Genomic DNA, 14,236 nt, shown 5'->3' with positions numbered 1-14,236 from the left:
CTAAATAAATACAATACCATACCATCTAACACTACACTCACTAATCTCAAAATTATATAAAATAAAATGAACACCTCCCTACTATACTAATTAAATGTATTTATTCCTACCTCATGCCATCTACAAAACTCTCTCTATCCTCTATCTTGCTAAGTGTGTTCAGGTGTGTTGGCCAGACCCACTAATTGGCTGCAACTGATCTTAATGAGTGCTTGTTTCCTTTGAAATAGGGTCTGTTTGAATAGACTAAAAACAACAGCTTTGTATGAGTAAAAAAAAACATGGCATGCTAGCTCCATCATGGTAGCGCAGTGGACTAATTCTCTGGATAGAGAACAGAATTTCATAGGTTTGAATCTATATGATGCCAAGCCACAATAAAAAAATAAATGTGTTTGCATGATTAGTGCTTAAGCAATGTGTCTTATCTGTGCTTGTAGTTCAAAACACTTGAAACATGTTCTCAGAATGCTATTTACTTACCTTCAAACATTAATAAAACCTCCCAGGAAAACTTTTAGGGAACCATAGTAAAACGTTCTCAGTATCTCTCTGCAACCTAAAAATGAACGTTCCCAGAACAGATGAACTCATCACTTCTGTTCTCAGAACATTTTCAAAAAAGTTCAGTTTTACTGGTCAGGAAACACATGGTGAGGAAATGTATGTTCCCACAACTTCGAAGGAACCAGATGTGCTAGCTGGGTTGTAATTTGCTCAAGGAGGACACAGATTACATTTTATCTGAACAAACTATAGGCTTAATTTGAAAGCTCCCATTGAAAAAGCCAATTATTTTGACTTTCATTGACCTTTGAGGTTTTGCACATTAGGCCTACGTATGTTCCCCTTTATGCATTTGCCAAATGTATGTTGCTATTGTGCTGTAGAATTACCCTAATAGCCTATTTGTTACAAAATCCCCAATGTCACTTTGTAAGTAATAGGCCTACAAGAAGATAGGCATATGAGCACTTAGTTCGCTTCTGTGTTTGTTAAACTGTCATCTAAGCCTAGCCTACTCTCAGACAATCATTTGGTTTATGAAACTTTTTTCAGCAGTTTACATGGTCAGTTAATAGTTATGCATGTTGTACTTCAGGTCCTAAAGGTAGGCAACGCACCTGATTGGTGCCCATTAAAGCCCAGTTTGGAGGCGCCAATTTTGGCTCAGTGGTTTAGTTTCTCCGTATTCGTTTTAGTGAGATCATTTAGGTGACATCAAAGGGAAAGGGGGGATAACTCGTCAGTCAACTGAATGCATTCAACTGAAATGTGTCTTCCGCATTTAACCCAACCCCTCATCAATCAGTCTCTGTGCCATAAGAGTTGATTAAGTCATTTTTTCTATGCTTATTCATTTATTAATGTAATTGCATATTAGTGTATCAGATCTAGGTTTTTCTTATTTTCTTATTTTTCTGGATTCGTTTTTAGGCCTAGATATTAGAGTCAACTGCTGAACATTATTACATTGCTGTAAAAACACCTGACTCCACCTGAAGACTGTTGTCCAGGCAGTGCCAATTCCTGACATCTCGCTTGGCCTTGAGGACACCTTGTCTATTCTTTCACACTATCTGTATCAATGCTTATGGCTCTGGTCTCTCAGCTTCCCATTTGTGTATTAAAGGATTCAGTCCAGTTGATATAGTGAAGTTGAGGGGAGCATTTGTTGTTGGTTGATTCGGTCCAATATGGCATGGATTATGTCTCACTTATTCATGGAATGCCTATCTCGTTGTTATTCAATGCCCACAGTTAAAAACATCTAATATGGAAAAGTATGTCAAATGAACCTAATAGGCCTAATGAAATGTTAACATTTTAATGATCATAAACCACTCCATTTGAATTATTTGAATAGCCTTGATTTGAATAGCCTAGTTTCATTTTACATTAGCCACGTCTAGGGCTCGGCATAGTGATGGCATTATTTACAATCTGGTGCATTTTGAGTTTTTTTTTTAAACCAACAGATGGCGATATTCACCCATGCTCACCATTTTATAGGCAACTCGATGTCAACAGTGGATTGACTGGCTGCACTGACGGCTCCACACTGTTCTCCAATTATGGAATGCCTAGTGTATCGTTGGTCCTGTGAGCAGCACAGCATATAGACTATTTAGGCTCCGTCTCATTTTTCTTTCCACGTTCCATATGGGTGGCGAACGCGCATCGTGCATGCGCATACGGCAGCATTGATACGAGACGATCTGATTCGATTTTCAATGTGGAAAAGGGAACAAACACAGGCTTTCATCGAATTGGTTAGAAAATGCACACGTCCACCAAAAAATGCAATATTGTAGAGCATGTCGCTAAAATTACTGTGGCGTTTTGATCGGCGATAGTAGCTTTGGTTTTGACTTGGGATATTCCCATAACATATTTTTTACGTTTAAATGTTGAACCCATGAACTCTGTGACCCCAAGAATAATGGAATATTGAAGATTGTAGTGGAGAAGTCTAGTCCTAAGAAATTAATCAAGACACTAGGTTATTTTTTATTAAATTGAGCGCAGAATAACAATAACAGCTATTGGAAATAGTGTCATAGACTGTTTTAGGATAGAGTGTACAAAAAAAAGCCTACAGTTCGTGTCATGTGTGCAATTCATTTATTGCGCACAGACAATAGCTTACAATCGCATTTATTTATCCACACATCAACACTGTATGCCAACTGCAGAAAGAAAATGTGCCTGAAAAAGTTTAATAACAAAATGTATCTAATTGTCATCACCGAAATCCACGTTGAAATGTTCCTCTGTCTTGCTGCTGCTGCCAGGCTGTGGTCACTGCACTATTGAGCACAGCATCATCGCGCGCTCAGACACACGCGGGCATCCTACGAGCTGGAGTTCCGAGAGCACTCTGGCCCGTTCGTTTTGTCTCCTTATGATATCTTATCGTTGTCTTTTGTTTAGTTTTTACACGGAAAGAAAATCATTCTGTGGTTGATGGTTTCGGTTGCCTGCCGCAAAATTGGAGTACTTTTGGGTTGGAATGTTTTACGCATGAAGTCAGCTGGATGTGTTCCGAATGTCGGACCTCATGCCCCGATGTTTTCAATGGATTTGAATAGATTGGAATAAAAGCACGAAGTTTTTTTTCTAAACGTTCTATCAATTCCATTGTAACAAGGCATCGCACGGATAGATACGAAATGATCTTCGTCACTCTTTATGTCGTTCTGCCTCTTTTAGGTAAGTTTTAGTTTCAAGGCCTATGATTAATATACACTACAAATGCCTAGTGTAAACATACAGTATATCATCTACTTTTGTAAATTGACAATGATAATCAGTTAGAGGCCAGCTGAGTTAAATAAATAGCAAAATTGGTGCTCGTTATGGAGCGAAATGGGCCATCCAAGTGCGTGTCATGCCCAAAGACTAGTGAAAAGTCAATTACGAGCTCATGTATACTAATCGAAGTGAATTGAGTTCTAATTCTGAACTAGACACAACTAAAGACCGTGACAATTCATTATCATAACCTATATAGGCCTACCCTTGTTACAGCCGACGTTGCAAAAACATGTACGTCATATTTAATAACTTTACTTATCATTTACTTGTTTATTTTTTGTTGCACAAATTGATAGGCTATGAAATGCATTGGACGCTAGTATTTGACTAGTAGTCTATGGAGATGTTTGTGTTGTTGTTATTGTCACCTTAATTGTTTGGAGTTGCGTAAAAAAAAAATTCAATATTTCAATATCTAAAACTGCTTTAATTTAGTTTAATCTCTGAATATTTATTGAGACCAAATCGCGTATTGTCTACAATATTTAACATATACACGACAGAAACATGATTATTATTATTAGCCTATAATTATTTATTCTCTCCACAGATGTTTTGTATGCCCAGGAGAATGCTCTTTCTGGTCCCAACCGCCTCGATTGTGTCAAGGCGAGTGAGCAGTGTATGAAGGAGCAAGGATGCAGTACCAAGTATCGGACAATGAGACAGTGCGTTGCTGGAGGGAAGGAGAGAAACTTTAGCATGGTGGCTGGACTGGAGGCGCAGGACGAATGTCGGAGTGCCATAGACGCAGTCAAGCAGAGCCCCCTGTACAACTGCAGGTGTAAAAGGGGCATGAAGAAAGAGAAGAACTGCCTTCGCATCTATTGGGGAATCTATCAGACTTTGCAAGGTATGCACTATCATTACAGTTAGCTACAACACAGCAAGCACACAATAATTGTCAGAAGTCTATACATTAATATATCTTTTTTAAATCCCAGACCTGCTGTATGATTAGGCCTAATGTATTACTGGACCATGTAAACTGCTAAAGTAAAAACCGATTCAGTAAGAAAACACCATATTATTAGGTATGTGAACTTTCCCGCCAGTGCATACTGGGAAAGGTAATATCCTTAAGACATCTCTTGGAATGAATTGAGTGTAAAGGCACTTTGCACTCATTATCTTGGAGTTGATCATATACAAAAAAGTGTACTGCTTAATCCCAGTGGCCAGTGGGGCAGAATGGGATCTCAGTTGTGCAACTGACCACTATACCTAATCAACTGTAGGCTAATGAGTTGTTGGGCAGCATGGACATTGACTGACCCAGATACCCATCCCATGTGTATTTGCATGGCTGTTTTAGGCTGTGTTTACACAAGCAGACCAATTCTGATCTTTTTTTCACTAATTGATCCTTTTACCAATCAGCTCTGAAGAATATCTGATGTGAAAAGATCTGAAGTGATTGATCAAAATACCAATTAGTGGAAAAAATATCGGAATTTGGCTGTCTGTGTAAAGGTAACTGTTAGACAGGCAGCCCAATTCTGATATTTTTTTTCACCAACTGGTCTTTTGATCAATCAGATCAGATCTTTTCACATCAGATCTTTTTCAGAGCTGATCTGATAGGTCAAAATATCAATTAGTGTCTAAACACAGCCCATGGTAGCTCACAAACATTTAGTGAAAACAATAACCCATGTGCATGCTCTTTAAATGAAATCGTTCTATCTAGCTATACTGGACAAAAATATAAACGCAACATGCAACAATTTCAAAGATTTTACTGAGTTACAATTCATATAAGGAAATCAGTCAATTGAAATACATTCATTAGGCCCTAAGCTATAGATTTCACATAACTGGGAATAATAGGGATGTGGATCTGAAAACCAGTCAGTATCTGGTGTGACCACCATTTGCCTCATGCAAGCGCGACCAATCTCCTTCGCATTGAGTTGATCAGGCTGTTGATTGTGGCCTGTGGAATGTTGTCCCACTCCTCTTCAATTGCTGTGCGCAGTTGCTGGATATTGGCGGGAACTGGAACACTCATGTAAATTCAGAGCATCCCAAACATGCTCAATGGGTGACATGTCTGGTGAGTATGCAGGCCATGGAAGAACAGGAACATTTTCAGCTTTGTTTCAGAATATTAAATTATCTGTCAACAGCTCTGGTGGACATTCCTGCAGTCAGCATGCCAATTAGATTGTCCCTCAAATCTGAGACATCTGTGGTAATGTGTTGTGTGACAAAACTGCACATTTTAGAATAGCCTTTTATTGTCCCCAGCACAAGGTGCACCTGTGTAATGATCATGCTGTTTAATGGATGGATTATATTGGCAAAGGAGAATTGCTCACTAACAGGGATGTAAGTAAATTTGTGCACAACATTTGAGAGAAAGCACTTTACATGTTGTGTTTTTTTTCTCAGTGTATCTGTTTGTCTGCAACATTTACATGCCTATTAAGACTGCAGGAGTATGTTAAAAATCACATTGTATTTCATTATTCCTTTCAGGGAACGATTTCCTGGAGGACTCCCCTTACGAGACCATGAATAGCCGGCTGTCTGACATGTTCCGACTGGCCCCCATTATTTCAGGTAAGGACATGGATTTATTAAGAGTTTACGATTGTGCCACTTATTACGAAGTTCATGGATGGACGCCTGGCTTCTTTGTGAAAGTATACAGATTAAATGCTGGCTGTGCATGTTCTTAGTGGAATTGTGTTTCAACATTTTTACAATCCTCACACTTTCCCTATTTCGCCCCAATGAAATGCATGCCCATTGTAAGTGATCTTGCATGGAGATCTATAGTTCTGAGTGTCCAATGAGAGCTCAACACAGTGTGGTGGTGTGGAGTTGGTAAAATGACAAAAATGCGTCACGTTGGAGCATAGATTATTGGGCTGTGTTTAAATCATACATCCTGTGTTTAAATCGCACATCGTTGTCAACAATTCGATCTGCGCATTGGTAGTTTATGAGCCGCCTCTAGATGGCAATATTCTCCCTTATTTTCGATCACATAGGCGCAGTCCATTGATGCCTTGGTCTTTGTTATGAGGAACTCCCATCCAGTGCGCGTGAGGTGGCATATTGTGTGGCTAGTGATGGGGAATAAGAGAGTCTGAGATTAGTTTAATAAGCACATTGAAATGGGACAATTTTGTCATCAATTGTGATAGAGACATAAACAGCAGAAACCTGAAGAGTGCTTGGGCAAATAAGAGACATCCAAATAACGTTTCCAGAACAATGACTCCAATTTCAGAAAAGTGGAAATGGCTCAAAATCCATTGTATATGTTAGTTAGAATACAGCCAAACGTCAATGCTCCATTTGTCGCCTAGGAGCATAGTTCATATTAGGAGCATAGTTCATATTAACAGCCCCAGACATTTTCCGCTCTGAGCTTCCAGAACCTGAGAGATTTATGAGAAAGCTCTCAGAATCTGAAGGTGCTTCTTATTCCCTTTTGAAAAGCTCTTTATGTTGATTGACGGTTGCACATTTCTTTCTTAGCGACAGGTCTCACAGATCATCCATTCCACCTCATCATGAGAGATTTATGGGCCAGGCAGGGTGAGAAGGAGACAATAAGGGTGAGAGGGGAGACAGGACGGGTGTCAGAGAGGTTTAGGTCAACACAGTGCCTCTCACAACCCCTACTCCCAGGCAGCCCTATAACATGGCTGTCTCAGTAAGGCTTAGAGGACTCATAGATCAGCCGACTGATTCATAGTAAGGAACAAAGGGAGGCATTGTGAGATGTAATGAATCTGTAATAGGCCCCTGCTTGGGACCTGAGCCTAATAATCTCCAGTGACACTCTGGGCATTCTCCTATGCACCCTCCTGATTATAGTGAGGTTTATTCCTGATCTTTCCTACACACCCCCAGGCCCTACAGTCCCCACCTCTACTCTGGGTACTGTAGGCCTCCGAAGGACTAAACCAGACATAAAGCTGGAACAATATCAGTGAAGCTTATAAGGTACACAGCTGCCTTAAAGAACACTGGGTGTCCTTAATTGTTATTAAGAGAAAATAATAGAATAGTATTAGAACAGCAGCAGAAATGTGTGAGGAGGATGTGGAGAGCACTGAGCCTGATTGCATGAACACACACACACACACACACACACACACACACACACACACACACACACACACACACACACACACACACACACACACACACACACACACACACACACACACACACACACACACACACACACACACACACATATGCACACATACACACACACAAGTTTGTGCACAGCACACAGTTCTAAGTTTAATTTAATTATTTTCAAATATTTTCTCAGGGCAGATAGAATGCTTTTAGCCGTACGATGAGTCAGGGTGAGTCACTTTGAAGTATGAGTAAATCAGTCTCTTAATGTGGTGGAAGTTGCCACATGAGAGAGTGTACATCCCAGGAACAGAACGTATCATCACATTTTGATGTGATCTACATTTGCCATTTAATTCACATTGAGAATACTATGAGCTCAAAAAAGTTACAAAATCTTGAAACACAAATTAAATCTGCAGATTGCAAATGTATAACTTCAGAGACCACAACATGATTCTTTGATGGAGCTGAGTTTTGTATTTTTCTACTTCTTCTTTTAATACAAGCGGTGCATCTTGTTTATTTCCCCCTCCATTTCGTCATAGAAACCCTAAGTCTCTTTCAGTGGGAACTACCTATATTGATGTCTGTTTCACTCTATTAAATGGCTCATTGAATGCTTCTGGGCTTCCACTGTCTGCAGAGCTCATTGCTTCTCACTATCAAGAAGTGTCATGCTGTTGCCTGTGCGCCAGGCTAGGGTATAGGTGAAACATACTAAGTTTGGAGTAGTTCCTGTGTCAATGGTCACAAAAGCCGTAACTGCTGTCATAAGACAGACATGGTGAGTCATCTCATTCAAGGGATGTGCCCTTCTTTAAATATGTTTGAAAGTAAATGGTTTACTCACACAGTCACACATCGTTCAATTACATGCAGAGTTCACCACAGTGCACCTGCTCATGGATGAAGTACCAGATCATTGAATTAATTTTGTGCATTCCTTTGTGTGCGTTTGCATGTGTGTGCACGTAAGCAAGAACGTAATGGAGAATAGAGGAAGAGAATTCAATAAAATTGTTCCTTTTCCGCCCACCAGTTTGCCATCTTGTGATACACTGATGCATAGAGAAGGCAGTGAGAGCCCATTTCTCCTAGATTCAAGTGGACTTGCATTACTCCCAGACCATTTGCCCCTGCTGAAGAGGCAAGCAGTGGAGGAAATGGATGAATACACAGCACAGTTTCATATTACCACAGTGTTGAACACTCACTGGTCTGGAGCCTCTCATACTGACCAATGTAAATATTTTTCCCCCCTCGATTTTTAGAACTATAATAATAAAATGCTTGTTTGCTGTATGAGTGGAATAACATTGGAGGTTAACTCTTCAAAGTCTAAACCAAAAGGAGTTGTTGATGTACTGTAGCTTTAAACTGAGGAAATGGGAGAAATTTTCAAAATGGTCTGGCTTATCGCCACAGAGATATAGCTATGGTACAATCACTCTGTAGATAAAGCCCCTTTTAAATGTCAGCCAATTGTCATTTACTGTTCAGTGCACCAATAAGAAAAATGAAACCCATGGTAAAATGTGACACAAAATGTAAAACAGAGTCTTCTGTGCAGCATGGGCTGGCTGGACTGAAATTGCCTATATGATGAGGTAGCGGTGAAAAAAGGATAAGGACATCTGGGAAGTGCTACTATGAATAAAGATGAGTTTCTACATCACTCCATTCTTTTCTAAAACCTGTAGATGACCTTTCCCCATTATGTTTTTGTGGTTTAAGCTGATGACAGATCATGATGCTGATTATGAGGTCAGCACATAAACATGCAAAAGTGGCATTTAAAGCATTTAAAGGATTCTCTCTGAAGTCTTTGAGCTGTGTATGTGTGAAAACCCATGTAGTCCCAACCTTGCAGACGGACCACACAGCACCGATGCTGAGAGCCTGTCAACACAGCTCACTGCTGTTGGAATGCCACTCTTATAATGAACTCGGAGTCCAGCGGTGAATGAGGACAGACTGCCACTTGGGTTCTTATAGAGTGAGAGGAGGGAGAGGAATGGGGGAGAACAGTATTTGTGTTGTTTGGACTCAAGAGTACCTCTGCACTTTCTGATGTGTTGGGAGAAGTATTACGACAGCTCCAACCCTAGATTCCACCAACCAACCAAAACCACTCTCAATGTTATTGCTTTGGTGTTTGACTCTCTGTACTTTCCCCAACTGAAAATGTTTGTGTGAGAGAAAGAGAATATAAAAAGGAGATGTCTTTGATGGTAACATTTCCATATCAATATTCCTTCAGCCACCTGACAAACAAATGTCATTAAAATGGCTACTTTGATAAAGCAGCTCCATTTCCCCCGTCTGGCTGTTTGTGTCAGGATGTGTCAATCACAGGCCAAGCCTGGGCCTTTGATGTTGGGGTACAGCTGTACTCTTATCTGTTAGAGTTGTGGCCTCAGCCTCCTCAGTGAGCACTGACTGAGATAGGTGTTCTATGTTAACATTCCCTTGCTGCCTCCTTCCTACTTTACAAGGATTTTTTGTTCCGCTAAAGACTCCCAAATCCACCTAGAGTGTAATGTCGTAGGGAGACTTCTCATCTGAAAGCTAATCAATAGCCAGGCATGTTAAAATAGAAACCTGAGGCTGTGAGTACAAAAAACTATTGATTTGTTTTTTTCGCCCGAGCTCTTCTGTTGGACTGGATCAAAGGATAATCCCTATGTTGCTGGAGCTCAGGTATACGGTTCCACAATGCACATCGGTCTGGAGGAGTCGGGACTCTCCACAGGGTTGTCTTGACTCCTCCACTCTCATTGTCCGTCTTAGAAGATGTAGGGCAGGGGTTCCCAAAAATGTTTGCACCATGACCCCACCATGTAAAGAATGTGATGTAATCAATAGCCAATGTTTACTCGTTTAATTGGGGCTATGACAGTCTATTACAAATCCATCTGGCAGCATTTTTGGACAATATTTCAATCTTAAAGAAGTATGTGTTGAAGTGACTGAAATGTATCAGAAAGGTATTGGGAAGTTCAAAAGATACACAGGCAATCATTTTGTGTGACCTTCTGTGTAGAAAAGAACATCCTCATTGATAATGTTCCTTTCCCCCCAGTCTGATTAAGTGCCTGGTCTTGCCCACTCTGTTCTAATGAGTCCTTGTGGGCATTGTAGAGGGAAACACAAGACATGGATGTGATCCTCAGAGTCTTATCTTTCAGTAGATGAAACTGTTAAAAAGCCACAGAAACCGCTCAGTTTTTTACAACCGCATCTAGTGGCTACCGGAAGTTATGGACTTAACGATTCGGTTCTATAAACCAAGAACAAGTTTCTCTTGCGACCCCATTTCCAAATCAGGCGAATCCTAGTTTGGGGAACGCTGCTGTAGGGACTGATTATAATATTAGATCTCAATAAACATTTTTAATACTCCTTAAAATACCACATAACTTCCTGGATGTCTGTTGTTGTCTGTCTGTTTGACTTTCATTCAAAAGTCCATAGCTGTCCTTCCAAGTCACACGGAGGATTTAGCCACAGGTCGAGGGGCTTTAGCTGCTTAATACACAGACACCGTTCCAGACATTACTCTCACAGCTGCAGCTTAATGGCAGAATAATGCTAACAGCAGCATCAGGTTGCAGCCTTGTCCCTGCCGCTAGCTCTATGCAGCCAAAAAATAATTTAGTTAAAGGTGACCAGAATGGAGTCCTCCTGGGAGGTTTCTGATTGGATATAAAGTGGGAGAGTGATTCATCACAGTTAATCAACGCTCCTGACAGCTCGAATCAGCAGGGGCGCCACATGTGCCAGCTACATCTATTGCTTTTCTGCCCAGATGCATGCCAATTATCCATACTGCAAACAGTGAGGTGTCAGTATAAAGTCAGATAGATGTCGTGAGTAACCATGTTTGATGAAATATTCACTGGCTTCATACAAAAAAAGGTCTATTGTAGTTGTTTGGTACAATATTATTTTTTTTCATTGGTTAGGATTCAATTGATTATTATGCAAAGGCGTACATACTCTATCATAGGATACTTTTCTTGGATGGGCAAGACCTTTAAGTACATACAGTACATTACTAAAAGTGTGTGGACACCTGCTTGTCGAATATTTCATACCAAAATCACGTGCATCAATATGGAGTTGGTCCCCCCTTTGCTGCTATAACAGCCTCCACTCTTCTGGGAAGGCTTTCCACTAGATGTCGGAACATTTCTGCAGGGACTTGCTTCCATGCAACCACAAGAACATTAGTGTGGTCGGGCACTGATGTTGGGCGATTAAGCCTGGCTCACAGTCAGCATTCCAATTCATCCCAAAGGAGTTCGATGTGGTTGAGGTCAGTCAAGTTATTCCACACGACAAACCATTTCGACAAACCATTTCTGTGTGGACCTCGCTTCGTGCACGGGGGCATTGTCATGCTGAAACAGGAAAGGGCCTTCCCCAAACTGTTGCCACAAGGTTGGAAGCACAGAATAGTCTACAATAGTCTACATTATATGCTATAGCGTTAACATTCCCTAAACTGGAACTAAGGGGCTTAGTCTGAACTATGAAAAACAGCCCCAGACCATTATTCCTCCTCCATCAAACTTTACAGTTGGCACTATGCATTCGGCAGGTAGCGTTCTCCTGTCATCCGCCAAACCCAGATCCATCCGTCAGACTGCCAGATGGGGAAGCGTGATTCATCACTCCAGAGAACGCGTTTCCACGTTCCAATTTGACGGGGTGTCCACATACTTTTGTATATATAGTGTACATGTAGATGTTTAACCCTTTTTAGCTGTTTGTTTGTTTTTTTCCAAGAGGGTTTGTCTGTGTGTCTGTGACTCTTTTAATCATGTGTTAATGTTTTGTTTTTAGTGGTAGATCAGCTTTAATTTTGGAGAAAGATTGTGAGTTCTATCAATTTAATTGTTTGCATCAATTCTAAACCCCTTATTTTTTATTTATAAAAAGAAAAGTCAACTCTAACACCCCTCTCCTGATTGGAGTAAAGTAACGGACAACAATACTTTGACGCTACTTCGCTCACATGTACGGTACAGGTAGTTAAATATTATATATGTAGTCCTAATTTACTCTTTCTGCAAGTGCTGGATTTTCATCCACAGTAACCCAACTTTCCCAGTATAATGCCATTTTGCAATTTCTTTTGCAATACATCCCTCCATTTTAATGTGATGTCTTACGAGGATCTTGAACCTCCCTATTTGTAATATTTCGACCGATATTGCCCTAAAAAGAATTACATTACCATGAGTATAATGATATTTCCCATTGACTTATTGTGTTTTTTTCCAATCCCCTAACAATACAGTTATGGCTGGTAATATTAGTAGTCTTTTGACTGTACAGAGCATTTGTGCTGCAGCACTTGTCTCGAGAGACCACTCCCCCCCCCCTTTTAATAACAGTTTTAGTCAAGAAACTTTCCTTGAAAACGTCCATGAAAATATATGTCTCCGGTATCCAGCTGTTTTTGGCTTTGTGCCATTCTTGGTCTCAAGTATGTTAAATGAGGGCATTGATACATAGATTCAAATTTTTCACATTCTAATTTCCAAATCCGAAATAAAATGTTATTTGTTACAACAGGTGTAGACATTACCATGGAATGCTTACTTACAAGCCCTTAACGAACAATGCAGTTCAATAAATATAATTAATAAAATATTTACTCAATAAACTAAAGTAAAAAAATCTAATCAATCAAAAAGTAACACAATAAATGTACATAACAATAATGAGGCTACATACAGAGGGTACCAAGTCAATGTCAATGTCAATGTCAATGTCAATGTCAATGTGCGGGGGTACAAGTTATTCAAGGTAATTTGTAAAGTGACTATGCATAGATAATAGACAGTGAGTAGCAACAGTGTAAAAACAAAGGGGGATGGCCAGTTGATTAGTTTTGTTTTGTTCGTGAAACCCACCAGCATTTGTTCCCCTGCTCCTGCCTGTTTTCCCTTAAACAGGGAAATGACAGGTCAAAGGCAGGCAGGGGTCATTAACCCAGAGATGGTGCAAAGGGTTCAGAATGGCAGGTAGTCTCAGGGTCAGGGCAGCCAGGGGTCAATAATCCAGTAAGGTAGGGTAAGGTACAGAATGGCAGGTAGGCTCAGGGTCAGGGCAGCCAGGGGTCAATAATCCAGTAAGGTAGGGTAAGGTACAGAATGGCAGGCAGGCTCAGGGTCAGGGCAGCCAGGGGTCAATAATCCAGTAAGGTAGGGTAAGGTACAGAATGGCAGGCAGGCTCAGGGTCAGGGCAGCCAGGGGTCAATAATCCAGTAAGGTAGGGTAAGGTACAGAATGGCAGGCAGGCTCAGGGTCAGGGCAGCCAGGGGTCAATAATCCAGTAAGGTAGGGTAAGGTACAGAATGGCAAGCAGGCTCAGGGTCAGGGCAGCCAGGGGTCAATAATCCAGTAAGGTAGGGTAAAATACAGAATGGCAGGCAGGCTCAGGGTCAGGGCAGCCAGGGGTCAATAATCCAGTAAGGTAGGGTAAGGTACAGAATGGCAGGCAGGCTCAGGGTCAGGGCAGCCAGGGGTCAATAATCCAGTAAGGTAGGGTAAGGTACAGAATGGCAGGCAGGCTCAGGGTCAGGGCAGCCAGGGGTCAATAATCCAGTAAGGTAGGGTAAGGTACAGAATGGCAGGCAGGCTCAGGGTCAGGGCAGCCAGGGGTTAATAATCCAGTAAGGTAGGGTAAGGTACAGAATGGCAGGCAGGCTCAGGGTCAGGGCAGCCAGGGGTCAATAATCCAGTAAGGTAGGGTAAGGTTCAGAATGGCAGGTAGTCTCAGGGTCAGGCCAGGCAG

The 14,236-nt window shown here is 41.0% G+C and overlaps 1 protein-coding gene across 3 annotated transcripts in view; it reads left to right on the top strand.

Annotated features, from left to right (window-relative positions):
- LOC118399510 (GDNF family receptor alpha-1-like) overlaps positions 1 to 14,236 on the top strand; it is a 131,329-nt gene that overhangs the window by 16,010 nt on the left and 101,083 nt on the right. Inside the window, exons 1-3 of one of the 3 annotated variants that reach the window (XM_052475413.1) lie at positions 2,174 to 3,213; positions 3,869 to 4,171; positions 5,800 to 5,883. In XM_052475413.1, the coding sequence (XP_052331373.1) occupies positions 3,174 to 3,213; positions 3,869 to 4,171; positions 5,800 to 5,883 (427 nt within the window). In that variant the 5' untranslated portion in view covers positions 2,174 to 3,173. Of the gene's footprint in view, positions 1 to 2,173; positions 3,214 to 3,868; positions 4,172 to 5,799; positions 5,884 to 14,236 lie in introns of those variants that run through there. The other 2 variants (XM_052475422.1, XM_052475420.1) reach the window with 2 other exon arrangements.

Source organism: Oncorhynchus keta, chromosome 2 (assembly GCF_023373465.1).
Source record: "Oncorhynchus keta strain PuntledgeMale-10-30-2019 chromosome 2, Oket_V2, whole genome shotgun sequence".
NCBI classification, from domain to species: Eukaryota; Metazoa; Chordata; class Actinopteri; order Salmoniformes; family Salmonidae; genus Oncorhynchus; species Oncorhynchus keta.
This window is presented reverse-complemented; position numbering and strand designations above follow the sequence as displayed.